The sequence below is a fragment of the Rattus rattus genome, chromosome 5, assembly GCF_011064425.1.
Source record: "Rattus rattus isolate New Zealand chromosome 5, Rrattus_CSIRO_v1, whole genome shotgun sequence".
NCBI classification, from domain to species: domain Eukaryota; kingdom Metazoa; phylum Chordata; class Mammalia; order Rodentia; family Muridae; genus Rattus; species Rattus rattus.
This window is the reverse complement of record NC_046158.1, coordinates 26,667,418-26,682,745: the sequence shown is the minus strand read 5'-3', so window position 1 is coordinate 26,682,745 and position 15,328 is coordinate 26,667,418. Positions and strand designations below refer to the sequence as shown.

The 15,328-nt window shown below is 43.4% G+C and overlaps 1 protein-coding gene across 2 annotated transcripts in view; it reads right to left on the bottom strand.

Moving 5' to 3' along the window:
- The window catches only part of Acvr2a (activin A receptor type 2A), an 82,171-nt gene extending 78,081 nt beyond the window's left edge, over window positions 1-4,090 (bottom strand). Inside the window, exon 1 of one of the 2 annotated variants that reach the window (XM_032903259.1) lies at window positions 3,388-4,090. In XM_032903259.1, the coding sequence (XP_032759150.1) occupies window positions 3,388-3,442 (55 nt within the window). In that variant the 5' untranslated portion in view covers window positions 3,443-4,090. The remainder of the gene's footprint in view (window positions 1-3,387) is intronic. The other variant, XM_032903260.1, reaches the window with a different exon arrangement.
- Window positions 4,091-15,328: the final 11,238 nt, after the last annotated feature.

The window sequence follows — 15,328 nt, the reverse complement described above, 5'->3', positions numbered from 1 at the left end:
TTAAAAGGGGTCTCCTAACCTGAGCACTGCTCACACTTTGAGCTAGATAATTCTTTGTTGTAATAGCTGGCCTGTGCAATGGGGAGTGGTTAGCAACACCCCTGTCTTTCACCCACTAGGTGCCAATTAAGTAAGCATCCCCTCCCCAGTTTTGACAAATAAAAAAGGTCTCTAGATGTCTCCTGAGGAGGACAGACAACGATCACTCCAGCGTGAGAACCACTAGCTCAGATCATAAACAGGAAAATTTTCAAAGTGGAATGGGGGAGGGAGACTTTGTTTTGGTTTTTCATCTAGTCTGTATGTTTCGGCATAGTATACTGGGATTTAACAGCATACATGTAAGAGATTTTTACCTTTAAGAAACAAAGCACTGGGCTGGAGACGCAGTTTGGCAAGTAAGAATATTTGCTGATCTTCCAGAGGGCCAGAGCTCAGTTCCCAGCACCTCCATTAGACTAATTCCAGAGGATCTAACACCTCTGTCCTCCATGCATTTACATGCACATGCACATGCCCACCCACAAGCAGACACACACCTACAAATAATTAAGACAAGTAAGAATAAGTCTCTTCTTTAAAAAAAAGAAAAAAGACAAAAGAAAAAGCATTACTAAATATCACTTGCTAGCCAACATTCAGAAGTCCTAGAAGACTGTTCTATCAGCTCTCCCTCCAACTACACAGTGATGCCTAGCTATCAACTACTGTATTTCTGCTCTTCTTTCATGAATATACTGACCACACTGTTACCAGTTCATACACAATCCAAAAGAATCTTCAACTTCACAGCCACTCAAATAGCATAGGAGCTATAGTACCTAGGTGAGATAAATGTCAGTATTGGGCAATGTTAAATTCATCCTCACATTTTTACAAATTGTGAGAAAACACAAAAATTAGCCATGATGCTTCAAACAGTAAAAAGCAGATCTGTGTTTTGAAACAGACTCTGAAGAAGGATAAAGAGGAATAAAAATTAAAAATTATAGGGAATCTGAAAGCACTCCAGGATGAGGGCAAAACTTAAAATGTTTCTCCTGGAATGAGAGCAAGGAGGAAATTATACACTTGGCCATATCCTACAGGAATAGTCTGCATAATCAGTCTCCACAGCACACAGCATGGATGGAAACTGAAAAAGCCAGAGACTAAAAACCTTTAAAAGCCAGCAACCATGCCTCCTTCCTGGACACCTTGAATAACACACTCCTTACTACTGGTTCCCATTTGATTTTTCTAAGTCAGATACCCAGAAACAAACTGGTAATTTAGTAAATTACTTAATTCTAATAAAAATAGCCACCCTCTGCTTCCAGTGCCAGATTACACATTACACAGAAAAATCAATTAGAAGACACCACACACACACACACACACACACACACACACACACACACACAGGGGAGGAGGGCTTTTAAGAGTGCATTTAATCTCTGACGAAGTCCTTAAAAAAAAAAATTAAGACATTTTAAGCACAAAAACACCTTCATGTATCAATATGGATTAAAGCTTTTCAAATTATTTCAATGAATTATCTCTATGTTCTACAACAGCAGAACTTCTCTACCTCAAAATTTTTGCTATTAACCTAGGAGCCCAGGGATCATAATCATAAAGGGAACTACTGCTCAGTTCCTTTTACTCCCAAACCAAGCAGAGGAAGCAGTAAGATCTGTAGTGTCAGCTTGCTTTTCCAGGAGTGATACCTTGGGGCTGCTCAAGAATAACCTCCCTCATCAATTAATGAGACTCAGGTGGGTTTGAGAAAGAATAATGTCCAGTCCTTGGTCAGTGGCCATGATGCCCCTCCTCCTCAAGGGCAGATGAGAAAAAAAGGAAACCTGAACGGAGACCTAAACAGGAGTTTACCAGCAAGATATATCGGGTCAGGGGGGGAAGCACTATGAGGAGAAAAACTACACCGTTAAGTCGGTTCCGAAAAGCAAGATGTTTAACATTATCAAAGCTTTCATTCATTTCAGACACCATTGTTTAGCTTGCTTTCTAAACCAAGCACAAAAAGAACTGTCCGCCTGCCTTAAGCATGTTCCTTCTTCCATTTAAACAGACATGATTCTTTTGGTTAATCTCTGGCAATGATCGCCATTTCACAACACATTCAGCCCACCCGGAACTGATCAATACCACTACAGACATAAGACTAGACTTTATCCATTTATTAACCACAAGGAAATGTACCATTCAGCAAAATTCTATACATTACAAAAGATTCTATTAAAAGGGGGGTGGGGTGGGGAAGATGGACGGACACACACACACAACAGAGAGAGGTACACAAAGAAAAGACTACCACCTTCTAATTTCCCTGTGACATACGAGGGAATGACACAGCCATGAAACCTGTCAATTCGTCCCCCACCCCTCTTCTTTGCCACAACCTAGGAAGTATCCACTGAATTTTTATAATGAATGTATTCACTGTGACTTTTAAACTGTTTCATCCCTCGAACTAACTCTCCTGTTAAGTGCGTTTGCACACCTTTCAGCTAGATGTATGCATTTCCAGAAATTCAAGTACAAAAGCCTAGTTTTTCCAACCACTGGTTGCAACCATACAACATCTTCATATAATCATAATTTTCGGATATAAAATGGCCAGAGTATTCTCCTAACCTTGAGCTAAAAAACATCTCACAAGAATAGCACATTTAACATGAGCACAATTTCACATGCCCTGTTCTAAACTGAAAACAATGTGTCAGTACAAAGCATTTAAAAGAAGTATTCCGTAGGTAAGCAGAATCTACGCCTGAAAAGAGCACACAAATGGTGGGTGAAAGCCAACACACACCACCAACACACACCAGCATACCTCTCCTGCACTGGGTTATGGTTAATACTCGGCAACTAAAACTATTTTTAACACTACTGGACAATGAAGTTGGAGAAGACGTTGAGAGAAGACCTAGATTAAATCGCAGATAGGATGCATTGTTTCTCACAGTCAAAATTAAACACCAGCTCACTTGATCTATGTCTCGATATTCACCGGTGAAGCACTAATTAGATGACGACCAAAACCGGTCCTTGTTTTGGAACAGCTTAGGCTAAATGACATTTCGGAATACCTCCTTCTGGGTCTCAAACCTTTACATAAATTTTCACTTGTGGTATTTGCGGCTTCACAGCAACCCAACCAGCGCTGTCATCGAGTATTATGGCCACAAACCATGACTTTCCCACTTGCACAACAACACGGCACTCAACCTATCAGTTCGCCAAACCAACCCAAAACAAGTGGAAGTCGTGGAGATTTCCAGATTGTCAGGGCTGCGGGGTTGGGCGCGGGAAAAGCCTCGGCCCCAGAACTGCCCAGCCGACAGCAGCCGGCCACAGCCCCGCCGCGCCGGCTCCTCCACCTACCTGAAGAGCAAGAGATAAGAAAGACGGCGAACGCCAACTTTGCAGCAGCTCCCATTTTCCCGAGGCGCCGGAGAAGCCGTAGGAAGTTCTCGCTAGATATCCAGTTCCCTGGGTCTTCCTCGGAGACAAACCTCCTGGTGTAAAATCAACCGTCATAAAACATATTCGGAAGCCCCGAGGCGGGGGGGAGGGGGGAGCAAAAACGTTCACAGGGTCGAAAAAAGGGGGGAAAAAAGGCACAACAATTTAAAAAAATGTACCACGGGGGAAAAACCGCCACATACACGCACAACACACAAAACCAAACAACGAAAAGCCAACAACAACAAAAGCGGGTTGGAATCACTGTCAAAATCACTGTCAGCTCCGCTCGCCTCTCGCGTCTCAGCGAACAAAACGCCTGACTGAGGCGACGAGGCGGCGGCGGCGGCGCCCGCAGCCGCCCGGACGGTCCGGGAGCCGAGCTGCTCCGACGTCCGGACCGACCTTCAACCCGGACACCCAAAGTCCGCGGACCACGGTAGCCGAGCTTGCGGCGGTGGCGGTGCGAGGCGGCGACGGAAGACGGCCACGGGAGACGGCTGCGCAGGAGGCGGCCAAGTTCTGGTCCAGGCTGTGGCTCCGGCTCCCGGCTCCCGGCTCGGCCGCGTTTTCGGTCTCCTGGCCTCCGCCGGCCCCGCCCCCTACACTTCCGGTTCCGGCCCGAAGCTGGAATCCAGGCGCGGCGGAGAAACGCTCCGCGGCGGCGGTGGCGGCGGCGGCGGGAGCGGCGGCAGGGCGCAGCGCGCGTGCCGGGCGGCGAGCGCGAGGAGATTGCCCGGGAGGCGGGGCGAGCCGGAGGGGCGGGGCCGGGGCTGGAGCGCGCTCTGCGAGGCCTGCGGGACCCAAGACCGAGCTGACGGGACGGCGGGCCCTGCGGGTGCCTGCTACGGTCCCGAGACGCCCGGAGTGCCCAGTGCGGTGCCCGCTCGGGCGCGAGATCCGCGGCGCCCGAGCGGGATGGGCGATGCCAAGGCCGACTGCGGCGCCCAGCCTTTCCTCTGGGGGACGCCGAGGCCGCGCCGAGCTGATCCGAGTGGGCGGGAGCCGCACCCGCTGCTGCCCGAGCGAGCTCGGTGCTCGCGAGCCGGCCGCGCCCCCGCCGCGGAGGCCTCCCAGCGTTTGTCTTTGGGCTAAAAAATAAAGGCAGGAAGGGCTGTCCGCCAGGTCAGGACACCCTCGCCGGTTAGCTCGTTGTGCGGTTCGGATCCTTTCCACCATACCTTGTATACACAAAGCATTGTGTTGCAAACAGGTTTGCTCCTAGTTAGCGAGAAAGTCTGTATTAAGCTTGAAGTGAAAACTGCAGATTTCAATGTATTGGACAGTCAGAGACGTTGGTATTATCAATTCTTTGCCTCTTGTAAGACCTATTTTTACCCCGTAAGCCATGTTGAACTGTTTCCCGGGTGTTCAGTTAAGCACCGAAACAAATACAAAATGTAAAAATGTGACCCCTACCTCCAGAAGCTCGGCTATTTGGGATATTAGAAGTTAGCTAGAGCGTGCAGAGAATGATTGCTAGAGCCAGTACGTTTGCCATTTACCACAATTCAGCATAATAAAGAGAGAGAGAGATTGTCTTTTTTTCCCACTTTACTCCAGCACTAAAGGTTTTGACAGGAATGCTTCCTCAGTAGAAACGTAAATATCTAGAGGTTTACCTTTTTATCTTAACACAATAACCTCTATCTACTATACAGTGTTTGGAGTTTTTTTTTTTTTTTAATAAAAAAAGGAAGCAACTGTGGGATGGGTAATTAATGTTTTAGTGTACACTGATTCCCACATTTTTCCACAAACTCACTTGTATTTATGTTTTCTTTTTCTCTTCCTATAAAGTGCTCTATATTTCTGTCTATTAAGTACATCCTATAATTATCTGCCTATTTCTACTACTTGTCAGGGTTAATAATCATTGTGGCTCTTTAAACTCTCTCCAAGATTTCCAGTTCTCAAGCCCTGCTCTGAATTTGATGCTATTATGCAACAAAATCCCAAACTGGTCTTCAAGATGCCTCAGTAATCGAATGTAGTTCTGCAAACGTTTTGAGCTGGACAGAAACTAAGAGTTGCCACTAACAGTCCTAAAATAGAAGAATGTGTTTACTTTAAAACCAACTGCCCTCCTTTCTCCCGGGGATTTGATAGATCAGGCCCTACTGTTGTCTTGTCACTACATTGTCTCGATGTTTCTTCATCGCTAAAACACAGAGCAAGTGAAATAAGAAGAGTTGCACATATGGTCTTCTCTTGCCTCCTAATTTGCCCTGTGAGCGGACATAAAGTTTTCAAGCACAGTCATGAATTAGAGCATGCTTTGCTAAGGAAGAGTTAAAGTAAACGCATGGGAGATATCACTGACATCCAGCTATGCAGTCTGTTCTTACGTGTGCTTCAAGGAGGTACCGGGATAGGATCTTGTGGAGCTCAAGGTGGCTTCGAACTCCCTAGATAGACTAAGGTGACCTTGAACTTCTGATCTTCCTGCCTCTCTGCTCTGCAATTCCAACGATTCTGGACATGCACTACCATGCTGCATTTATGTGGTCCTGGTGTTCAACCCAGAACCTCATGCATGCTTAGCAAGCAAATGAGCTCCATCCAGAGCCCAGAATGGGCACTTTTTAAAGTCCAGAAACTTAAAAAGATAGTGTTATTAATCCCCACCTCAGTTCCAAGGCTCACACTGAAGACAGAAATAGCTGAAACTATCGAGTCTGCCCTGTTCCCTCCATATTATTTAATTTTCACAAATTTCTACAATGCTACGTACTTTGGTCTTAGCCACCCCTAAGTCTCCCCTCCCAGTACTCCTACAGCCCCCTAGTATAATGCCTCTCCCACATTCATGTCTTTTTTGAATGTAGCCCAACTGAGTCCAGGTAGTGCTGCTTGCATAAGCAGTATACAAGTACCCGAATCCCTAAAGAAAGATGCCCCCCCCTTCCCAACAACCTTTAATTGCCATTGGCTCCCTAGCTAAGGACTCGTGAGTTTCTTCCCCCATCAAGATGGGAATTACTGCCTGACTTGCCCTAGCCAGGGTTACTGTAGCTGTCCTGACTTCCACGCCATGTCCAGAAGATCGTATGTCATTCCCATCGTTCCACAGCTAGTACTTTTCTCCTATCACCTGTTCTATGGTGTTCCTTGAGCTTGATGGGGTTGGTATAGACATCCTATTTAGAGCTGAGCACCCAACAGTCACTTACTCCTTAGCCCTTTGACTAATTACAAGTCTCTGCCTTGCCTGCTGCCAACTGCAAAGGGAAACTTCCCTGGCCGAGGTTGACAACAGCACTAATATATGGGTATGACCAAATATCTAGAAGGCAGATCGACAACATTTCTGCTTAACAAAACAAAAGTAGTAGCAGGTTCTCCCACAACAGCTTGAGTCCTTCCCCAGCAATGGGCCTTTGACTACTTTGTCCTAGGCATTGATTCAGTGGTCCTCAACCTTCCTAATGCTGCAACCCTTTAATATAGCTTACCATGTAGTGCTGACCCTCAACCATAAAATTATTTTTGGTGCTACTTCATAAGTGTAATTCTGCTGCTGTTGTGCACTGTAGTGTAAATATCTGTGTTTTCCAATGTTCTTAGGCAAACCCTGTGAAAGGGTTGCTCCACCCCCAAAGGGGTCTCAACCCACAGGTTGAGAAATGCTGCATTTAGCCCTGTGGAACAAACCTCAGATACAATCAGAAGGTGGATGATCATCTGTCCCCATAATGTTTATGCCACTATCGCAGTACACATCTTGCCTGGGAGGTCAGCAATGCGATATTCGGGGTTCACAGTTGGGTAACAGTATTGATGACTGTTTGCCCCAGGTAGCCTAAACAGCACCCTCTGTCGATATGAAAAGCAGCTGGGGCATAGCTAATAGATCGGTTCTAGCTTGATTTCTCTGTATCCTATAACCAAACTGTGTTGTGCTTTCAACAATGGGGTCTTTCCATCTAGTAAGAGAAACACCAATGGGGAGCCTCTATGGCCTCCCTGGCCAATAATATGTACGGAAGCATCCCATAGTGGACGCTGAGATTTTTTTCACTTGTTGATCCATATTTTCTAGGGAAAGCAATGTCCATCTCCCCAGGGTAGTGGTGTTCAAACTCCTTTTTCTTTTACAAATAAATGGCTTCCCTGCTGCTCCTAGTTCTAGAGACAGCCACGTCTTCTTGTGCAATGCTACTCTCATCCCTGAGTCCTGATGGCGATGGTCAAAGTGAGCTGATTTGGCCTTTTGAATGCCTCATTTACCAGGGCTGCCTTTAGTAGCCAATGGTAACTGCCGTTCTAGCAGAGTGGATGCTGTTGCCATCAGTGACCCCTTCGTTGACCTCAAATACCTGGTCTGCGTGTTCCAGTATGATTCTACCCACCACAAGGGCCACAGCACAGTCAGGGCTGAGAACTGGAACCTCGTCATCAATAGGAAAGCCATCGCCATCTTCCAGGAGCAAAGCCTACCCACATCAAATGTGGTGATGCTGGAGCCAAGCACGGTATGGAATCTACTGGTGTCTTTACCATCATGGAGAAGCCTGGGGCCTACTTGAAGGATGGTGCCGAAAGGATCATCATCTTTCCCTTGTGCTGTTGCTCCATGTTTGTAATAGGTGTGACCCATAAAAAGTGTGACTATGTACTCAAGATTGTCAGCAATACTTCCTGTACCACTGACTGCTTCCCCCTAGACCCCAGCCAAGGTCACCCATGACAACTTTGACATTATGGAAGGACTTATGACCACAGTCTATAAAATCAAGGCCACCCAGGACACTGTGGATGGTCCCACCAGGAAACTGGTATGATAGCTATGGGGCTACCCAGAACATCGTCCCTGCATCTGCTGGTGTTGCCAAGGCTGTGGTCAAGGACATCTCAGAGCTGAGCAGGAAGCTCACTGGTATGGCCTTCTGTGTTTCAACTCCCATTATGTGTCCATCATGGCTCTGGCATGCCACCCATAGAAACCTGTCAAGTACAATGACATCAAAAAGATAGTGAAACAGCCATTAAAAGGCCCACTAAACGGCTTCGTGAGCTAGACTAAAGACCATATTACCTCCTACAACTTTAATAATGAGGACCACTCTTCCCACTTTTGATGCTGGGCTATCATTGCTCTGTAATGACAATTAAACGACAACTTCTTAAAGCTCATTTTCAGGTTTGAAAAGCATGCAGCTACATCAACAGGATGATGGACCTCCTGGCCTACTCAGCCTCCAAGGAATAAGAAACCATGGGGGGAAATGAGAGGAAGGGAAAGGTCCCTAGCCACTGAGGTATCCCTGTCCCAACTTAGCCTTCAACACTTGAGCATCTCCCTTCACAGTTTCCATCCCAGGTCCCCAGGAGAAATTGAGGGACCTGGAGAACCCCACCCTCTTGAATACTGTCTTAGTCAGGGTTTCTAGTCCTGCACAAACATCATGACCAAGAAGCAAGTTGGGGAGACAAGGGTTTATTCAGCTCACACTTTCACATTGCTGTTCTTCACCAAAGGAAGTCAAGACAGGAACTCAAACTGGACAGGAACTTGGAGGCAGGAGCTGATGCAGAGGCCATGGAGGAATGTTTCTTACTGGCTTGCTTCCCTTGATTTGCTCAGCTTGCTCTCTTTTAGAACCCAAGTCTACCAGCCCAGGGACGGCACCACCCACAATGGGCTGGACCCTCCCCACTTGATCTCTAGTTGAGAAAATGCCTTACAGCTGGATCTCATGGAGGCCTTTCCTCAACTGAGGCTGCTTTCTCTGTGATAACTCCAGCTTGTGTCAAGTCGACACACAAAACCAGCCAGGACAAATACCATTGATGAAGTTCACTGCACCTACCTCCAAAATTATATTTTTAATAAGCTTACAAAGATATGGTTCTATGAAACTTTTCACACGTTCTTAGTTTTTATTAATCTACCTCCTACCCACCCATCCACATTGCTCCTTTCACATTTTTTTTTAAGATTTATTCATTTATTATATATAAGTACACTGTAGCTGTCTTCAGACACACCAGAAGAGGGCATCGGATCTCTTTACAGATGGTTGTGAGCCACCATGTGGTTGCTGGGAATTGAACTCATGACCTTTGGAAGAGTAGTCAGGTGCTCTTAACCACTGAGCCATCTCTCCAGCCCCCTCCTTTCACATTCTTACCTAAGCCTTTAGCCCACATTTTTACATCACAGGTATATTCTACTGCCCCTTTTTCACTTAAGGCCTCTTCCTCTCCCAGTCACGGGAAATTTCTACCTTCCTGATTTCTATGAACATAGGCATTCAAGATTAAATGTACAAATTAAAATCTCGAAGCTTTTATCCACATCTAAGAAAGAATATACAGCATTTGTCTTTTTAGGCCTGGGTTACTTACTATAGTATTCCAATATTATCTGTTTGCCTATACATTTTAGAGTACAATACAATGCAGTCATTTTGATGGTTAGCTTAAATTCTCAACTTAATACATAGAGATACTTGGGAAGAGAGTTTCACTGAGGCACTGGTTGCATTGGGTTGGGCTGTATGCATGTCTGTGGGAGATTTTCCTAGATTTACTGATATGTGAAGACCCAGCCCACTGTGGGTGGTACCATTCCCTAGGCATGGAATCCTGAACTGTGTAAGAGTAAAGAAATCAAGCAAGTAGCACGCACACATAAGTTTTTGTCTCCTCTTGACTGTAGATAGGATGTGATCTGTTTTACATTCCCACCTTGATTTTCCACCAAGTGAACTTAACCCTGAATTGTAAGCAGAATTAAATACCTCCTCCTCTAAGTTGATTTTTTGTCACAGTATTTTATCACAGAAAAAAAAAAAAGCTGGAACTAAAATAGTTGGATGTGTTTCACTTGGTCATTATCATCTCATTGCCATCTGTTGATGGACATCTAGGACAGTTCAGCTATTGTGAATAGAACGGCAGTAATTGTAACTCAACACATATTTCTGTAGCTGGCTATGGACCCCTCTGAGTATCAGTATTAGTAAATAGGGATATATGGTAATTCTATCGGTAACTTTTATAGAAACGTAAATACTGACTTACCAATTTATACTCCCACCAGCAGTGAATGGTGTTCTCTTTTCCCTATATTCTCAACAGTATTTGGTATTTGTTGTCTTGATGATAGCTCTTCATTCTGACTGGTGAGAGATGTAATCTCAAAGTAGTTTTAACTTTAAAACTTTTTAATGGCTAATGATGTTGGGTGAATTTTTAAGTGTTATTAGCCATTAGTATTTCCTCTTTTGAGAACCCACTTTTTGATTGGGCATTTGTTTTCTAGATATTTAGTTTCTCGAGTATTTTTGTATATCCTAGAGATCGATCCACTCTCAGATGTAAAGCTCACAAAGACTTCCATTACATGGTCTGCCTCTTCACTTGATTGGCAGTTTCCTTTGCTATACAGAAGCTTTATAATTTCATGGGATTCCATCTGTCAATTATTAGTCTTATTTTCTAAGTGATTCGAGTACTATTTAGAGAGTCCTTACCTATCTCTACATACTCCCTACTTTTTTCTTGGAACAGTTACAGAGTTTCTAGTTTTGGTCAATTTGGAGTTGAGTTTTGTGCAAATTGAGGGATAAAGGCATACTTTCATTTTTATAAATATCTAGCTTCCCTGGACAATTTATTGAAGATACTGTCTTCCATTCGATGTGCATTTTGGCATCTTTGACAAAAAATCAGATGATTGTAGTTACATGGCCTTGTATCTGGGTTCTCTATCCGGTTGATTTACGTGTCCATTTCTCTGCCTGGAACGATGCTCATTTTATCTCTGTACAAGAGCAGCAAAAGTTCTAACTGATGAGCATTCTTTCCTTTATTTGACTATTATTCTGATGTGGCTTGTTCTTTCTTGTTGTCTCATGGATGGTTTTCTTTTCAGTCTAAGGATTCCTCCCCATATCATTAGATAGCTGATTAGGGATCATAGATTGCTTTAGTCTTTTTAAAAAGAACAATAATGGAAAGTTTTGTTTTTCATCAATTATGGGAGATAACTTTGTTGGGTATTGTAATCTTTGTTGCCAGTTGACCTCAGAACTTGAAATACATCATTCCAGCCTTTCTGGCTTTCAGAATTTCAGTTGAATAATTTTTAACTTTCCTTTATTCTGATGGGTCTGTCTTTGTATGTGGCTTGGCCTATCTTCCTGTTTTCAATTAACTTTGTATTATAATTACAATAGGACAAGGGAAAGGTCTTTTCTGATCTTATCTGTTTATTTGAGATTTATTTTATGTCTTGGGATTGACATGTTTCCTTTCTATTTTTTGTTTGTTTGCTTGGTTTTGTTTTGTCGTTGTTTGTTTATTTGAGACAAGGTATCTCTATACAATAGCTCTGGATGTCTTGGAACTTGCAGTGTAGACCAGACTGGACTGGAAACTCAGAGATCCACTCACCTTTGTCTCCTAAATGCTGGGATAAAAGGTATGTGTCACAGCATCTCTTTTCTCAATTCTGGGGAAATCTTGTTATAATTGTTTTAAAACTGTTTTCTATGCCTTAACAATGAGGTCCTTCTCCTTTTATACTTACAGTGTGTAATTTCAGGCTTGTCAGAGTGCCCTGTACATATTGTTTCCGTCTTTACTCTCCTCTGCTCCTCTCCACTTTCCTTCTCTACCCCGCTCGCCTTTCTTTGTTCCCTTCCTTCATTGCTTTGCTTTGGCTTTCTCTCTTTATGAATAGTGTTTCACTAAATAACTCTTTCTAGTCCTCCTGCTTCCACATCCCTGGTGTTAATATTACAGGCAAGTAGAATCACCAGAGTTCCTATCTCCCCAGCTCTAAAACAGGAGAGAAATCAAGTCTGGTATCATGAGGTGGGTCTAGAGCCTGTGGCTGGATAGGTCCTAGAGGAAGAAGCTGGGTTTGTTTTGCCAAATGAACACAGTGCTATTTACATTTATGCCCATACATTAGTGAAGCTATCAATCATCCTCAGAGAAGCTTCTCTCTCTCTCTCTCTCTCTCTCTATATATATATATATATATATATATATATATATATATATATATATATATATATATATATGTATGTGTGTGTGTGTGTATGTATGTATATATGTGTACATATATATATTTCTTCTGTCCTTCCTTCATGTCTTCCTTCCTTCCTCCCTTTTATTTTCTCAATGAATGACAGTCAATCCAGAGACTCAACTGTCAAAGTCCAGACTATAAGTGCCTATGGAGTTCTCAAGCGTAAATGAGACTTTTATATCACATCCCTCCCCAGTGGCTCAGAAATCATCTCAAAAGATGGGACGTAAAGATTATAAGATTTCACCAATCAACTCGTCTGTTTTTATGCTAATACCAAGCATTTTTTATTACTACAGCTCTGTAGTATAGTGAAGTCAGAGATTCTTATACCTTTGGACGCTCTTTCATTGTTCAGGGTTGTTTTAGCTATACGGCATTTTTTTTTTTATTTTTCTATATGAAGTTGAATATTCCTCTTTCAAGGTCTGTAAAGAATTGTGTTAGAATTTTTATGGAAATTGCATTGAATCTGTAGATTGCTTTTGGCAAGATGGCCATCTTTTACTATATTAATCCTACTGATCCATGAGCATGGGAGATCTTTCTATCTTCTTTAGTTTCTTGTTTCAAAGACTTGAAATTCTTGTCCCACAGGTCTTTCACTTGCTCGGGTAAAGTTACACCAAAATATTTTATATTACTTGTGGCTAATGTGAAGGATGTTGCTACCCTGATTTCTTTCTCAGCTGGTTTATTGTTTGTATATAGGAGAGTTAATTTTGTATCAAGTCACTTTGCTGAAGGTGTTTATTAGCTGTAAGAGTTCGCTAGTAGAATTTTTGGGGTTGCTTTTATATACTATCATATCATCTGTGAATAGTGATACTTTGACTTCTTCCTTTCCAATTTATATTTCCTTGATCGCTTTTAGTTTTTTTTAATGTTCTAGACAAAATTTCAAATACTATATTGGATATGGAGAGAATGTTCAAAATGGGGCACAGACCTAAATAGAGAATTCTCAACAGAGGAATCTCTAATGGCCGAGAAGCACTTAAAGAAATGTTCGACATCCTTAGTGATCAGGGAAATGCAAAGGAAAACAACTCTGAGATTCCATCTCATACCCACCAGAATGGCTGAGATGAAAGACACAGGTAACAGCTCATACTGACAAGGACATGTGGAAAGGGAACTGCTACTCCACTGCTGGTGGGAGTGAAAACTTGTATGCCGTGTTGGAAATCAATATGGCAATTTCTCAGAAAACTGGGAGTCGATCTACCTCAAGACCTAGCTATACTACAACTGGGCATATACCCAAAGGACACTCACTCTGTAATACCACAAGGACACTTGCTCAGCTATCTTCATAGCAGCTTTATTCATAATAGACATAAACCGGAAACAATCTAGATGTCCCTTAACCAAATAATGGATAATGAAAATGCAATTTACACAATGTACTATTACTCAGCTACTAAAAACCATGACATCGTAAAATTTGCTGGCAAATGGAAGGAACTAGAAAAGATTGTCCTGAGTGAGGTAACCCAGACCCAGAAAGATACATTTGGTGCATACTCACCAATAAGTGGATATTAGCTGTAAAGGATGAATGTAACTTTAATTTTTTTCAATCCTTATTTTTAATGATGGTTCTTAAATGCTTTAACCTCTCTTGGAACCCACCATCCACCTGAGGTAGTGGAAAAAGAAAAGATACAGGGAAAGTAGACCTGTTGAGAAAGGTTCTTTGGAGCAATTCCCGTCTGTGTTGTCTGGAAATCCACAGTTCAGTTCACAGGTTAGCAAGCAGCAGCAGCTTGATCCTCTCTCAAACATTTCATGGATACACGAGCATTCCAGTTCGGTAGAGTCTGGATAGCAAACAGGAATCAGCAGTGGTGACAAGACCTGGCAGAGACAGCCAGGCCTGGGCCTTGGCTCGAGTCAGCAGGAGGGACACTAGAAGTTCTTGACTGTGCCTCTCTCAGGGAATTGAAGATCAGTGAAGACGAGAGGCCCACAGTGTTACATGGCTACCTGTACCAGCAAGCCAAGCTCTGCCTCCATATTTTTATTTTTTATTTTTTTATTTCCATTATGTTGATATCGTTTTTTTATTGAATATTTTTTATTTATATTCCAAATGTTATCCCCTTTCCTGGTTTCCCGTCCATAAACTCCCTATTCCCTCCCACTCCCCCTTCTTCTATGAGGGTGTTCCCCCACCCATCTGCCCATCCCTTCTTCCTTCCCTGTCCTGACATTCCTCTACACTGGGGGATCTAGCCTTGGCAGGACCAAGGGCTTTTCTTCCCATTGGTGCCCAACAAGGTCATCCTCTGCTACATATGCATCTGGAGCCATGGGTCAGTCCATAGTCTTTGGATGGTGGTTTAATCCCTGGGAGCTCTGGTTGGTTGGTATTGTTGTTCTTATGCGGTTGCAAACCTCTTCAGGTCCTTCAGTCCTTTCTCTAACTCCTCCAATGGGGATCCTTGTCCTCAGTTCAATGATAGCTGCTAGCATTTGCCTCTGTATTTGTCATGCTCTATTTATACCCTCCAAACATCACTTGTCCTCCCTGTGCCTTGCAGCACAGGTCTCGCCTGGGCACATGCATCCAATCAGCCCAAAGCAGCAAGACAGTGCAGCACACCACCAGAAGTTTTGTCATGTATTTCTCTTTATGGAGTCCTGACAAACGCATCTCAACTATGCAATATAAGGCGGACCAATACATGCGTGTCTTTAGCAAAGAATCCTTCATCATCTGTTCTATTGTGCTTGCTTTAGCAGAACATCCTCTCTCCTATGTTTGCTTCAGTGAGAAGTTCCTCCACCAGTCTGCCTTAGCCTTTCATA